This window comes from Bison bison, unplaced genomic scaffold (genome assembly GCF_000754665.1).
Source record: "Bison bison bison isolate TAMUID 2011002044 unplaced genomic scaffold, Bison_UMD1.0 scf7180017864518, whole genome shotgun sequence".
Taxonomy (NCBI): domain Eukaryota; kingdom Metazoa; phylum Chordata; class Mammalia; order Artiodactyla; family Bovidae; genus Bison; species Bison bison.
In genome coordinates, this window is record NW_011495071.1 from 1,241,372 (window position 1) to 1,244,523 (window position 3,152).

Below are 3,152 nucleotides of genomic sequence, written 5' to 3' on the forward strand. Positions count from 1 at the left end.
CTGGCGATCTGTTTCATATATGAGAATATACATGTTTCAATGCTATTCTCTCAAATCATCCCACCGTCGCCTTTTCCCACAGAGTCCAGAAGACTGTTCTTTACATCTGTGTCTCTTTTGCTGTCTTGTATATAGGGTCATTGTTACCATCTTTCTAAATTCCATATATATGCTTTAATATACTGTATTGGTGTTTTTCTTTCTGATTTACTTCACTGCTTAATAGTCTCCAGTTTTATCCACCTTATTAGAACTGATTCAAAGGCATTCTATTTAATGGCTGTAACCACTCCTTTCTTAAAATACACTTACATGTCTTTGCTAGGAGGACGTGATATGTCAGTGTTAAAAGTATTTCCTGGAACACCAGGAATCCCCTGGTGTTCCAGTGGATAAGAATCCACCTGCCAATGCAGGAGACACGGGTTCAGTCGCTGGTCCAGGAAGATTCCACATGTTACGGAGCAGTTAAGCCCATGTGCCACCACTACTGAGTCTACATACAGGCCGTAACTACTGAAGCCCATGTGCCTAGAGCTTATGTTCCACAAGAAGGGAAGTCACCGCAATGAGAAGCCCATGCACTGCAACTAGAGAAAGCCCGTGTGCAACCACGAAGACCCAGTGCAGTCATAAATAAATTCTGTGGCACTGCTATTAACTCCTTTTAAGTGGGAGTTATTGGAGGGCTTTGGCAAGGGGATCACAGAGATAGATTTTGAAATGGGTTTTTGAAAAGGAAAGAGGGAGAATATTTCAGGCAGGGGAAAGTTTGTTTAAAGGCACAGAAGAATAAAAACACTTGGCAAATCATTTTACTGGACTGAGAATTCACAAAAGGGAATAGTGTATCATCTACACTGCTAGAGAGCAGGATAGAATCTGTTTTCAATTTGTAGCACAGCATTAGATAGATTGGAGCTCAGAAATATTTGTTATATTAATAAAATGATGTATGGTTATTTGTTTTTAAGGGTATACCTTCACAGGGCTTTATTCATATTAGATTGTTGAGGATGTTGTAAATTAAGTGAATAGGAAACGAAAGATGAAATGCTAGAAGGGCAGAAGGACAAAGGATGAAAGGTAGATTGTGACCAGATTATAGAGTCTTGTTGACAGACTAAATTTGGACTTTATTCTGTAAAGGAAATCTGAATCATTCAGAGGGAAGGAGTGGCACAATGAAATTGATACCCTGGGTCAACTGATTTAATCAGTGGACAGATTTGAAAGAGCAAAGTTTAGAGAGGGAAACCACGATTGGTGGTCCAATTTCAGTATTTCAAGCAGCAACTTATCATAAACAGGTTGTAGGGATACTAGTCCTGAAAATGAGACTAAGAGAGAGTGTACGTGTTTTGAAGCCCCACCCCTCAATCCCCAACCCCACCCCTTCCTATTCTGTCAGTGAGCCAGGGACAGCCCAGGAAGTGAGTTTTTGTTTGGCAGTCAGCGTGAGGATTTGGGAATCCCGGGATCTGCTGCTGCAGAACTCAACACAAAAATGTTTTCTCAGATCTTTCTACGTTCTGTCAGCGACTTTTCTACTATTGCAGTTGATTTCCTTTCTATGATATTACGCCGGATCCCAGGTAGGCGATTTGCCCCTTCCTTCTCCTCTCTCTCCTTTTCCTTAACTTAGGACTCTGTGCCTCTTTCTTGAAGAATACCAGGGGCTTCTGAAGTTTCCCAGTCTGTGTGGAAAAGATTCAGGCAGCAACACTGCAGAGGTGGAGTTAAAGGAGAGTGAGTCAGGATTTGTTAACCTGTAAGACAAACAGCCTTTCTGTTTATAGATTTTATGCAACATACAGGGGCAGGATTCAGGGTTTAGAAGTTCTCTTGGATCTGCAATAGGAAAAATATTCACTATTTAGGACTTTCTCAACTAAAAATAGTACTGCTACATGTTCTAATGTAAACATTTTGTTCTATTTGCATTCTGGTGGACTTCTTTAAAAACTCTATTTAACACTTCTAAGTATTACACCGTGCAGCCTCTTAAAGAGAGTAGCATTTGAGATAGACTTTGAACAACAGATAAAACTTCCTCAGGGATAGACTAGTGGGAAGGACATTTAGGGTGAAAGTGAATTTTCTTTGGGAAATAAAGAAATAGTTGGATTTGTGCCGGGGTCCTGCACCGGCTGATCCAGGGTATTCGAAGCAGGGACGGCGTCGGCGACCTATTTATTTAAATATTTTATCAAAGATATAAAGAGTAATAGGATGAGGATAGCTCAGTAGGAAAATTCAGTGGAGAAAAGAGGCTGAGTAGCTTGGTTTACGCGGGAGACCAATAAAACTTCAAGACAAGAAGTTTGCACCACTTACGTAGGCCGCAGGCGTCCTTCCGTTCTCCCGAAGGAGAGGAGACACTGAGGCCTCCCCGGTCGGATCTTAGAAGCCCAGGCATAATTAGCAAGCATGGTGGGTTCTGCGCTCCAGATGGAGACTCAACCAGAGTGAGAGAGAGAGCGACATGGGGAGACCAGTATTCTGAGAAACTGATCCCAATTCTTTATTTTCCATGGTCTAACTTTATACACTGAGATGTTATGCAAAAGTCACGCGGGGTCAGCAGTCCTGACTTTTATCAAAGTCAGGTGCTTCATACAAATGTATACAGAGGTCTTAGGGGTGTTACATCATCTTCTGGCCAGGGGGGCCTGCTGACAATTTACGACCCTCTCCTTGTGACAGCGGTCAGTCAATCAGGACGCTTATTTCTCCAGGGCTGATTATTCTCAAAACAGACGCCACCCAAATAAAGTTACATTCCTACAGGGTGAGGGTGTAGTGGGTTTTAGTTAAGGAAAGAATTTACTTAGCCTAAGGTCTAACGTGATTAATATCAGACGAGATCGGGCTCGTTCAGGGTGGTATGGCCGTAGACGTAACGTGATTAATATCAGAGGTTAATTCTATATATTCATTAATGTGTGTAAGGGCAGGGGATATGGAGACTTAGCAACAAACATTGGCTCAACAAATGAAAAACCCTTCACCAACACAATTTCTAATTAGCCCACTATACTTATAGTTTTCTAACTTCTCTAAAGAACCTGTTTTTAGAGGGTTTAAAGCATCTCGTGCCTCTCACGGTTGGGAGGCTGTGAGCAATCACATGTGGCCGGAGGAGCCTGTCA

The 3,152-nt window shown here is 42.0% G+C and overlaps 1 protein-coding gene across 2 annotated transcripts in view; it reads left to right on the top strand.

Annotated features, from left to right (window-relative positions):
- The first annotated feature begins 1,418 nt into the window (after positions 1-1,418).
- The window catches only part of BCO2 (beta-carotene oxygenase 2), a 62,363-nt gene continuing 60,629 nt past the window's right edge, over positions 1,419-3,152 (top strand). For both annotated transcript variants that reach the window (XM_010830333.1, XM_010830334.1), the window contains exon 1: positions 1,419-1,595. In XM_010830333.1, the coding sequence (XP_010828635.1) occupies positions 1,508-1,595 (88 nt within the window). In that variant the 5' untranslated portion in view covers positions 1,419-1,507. The remainder of the gene's footprint in view (positions 1,596-3,152) is intronic.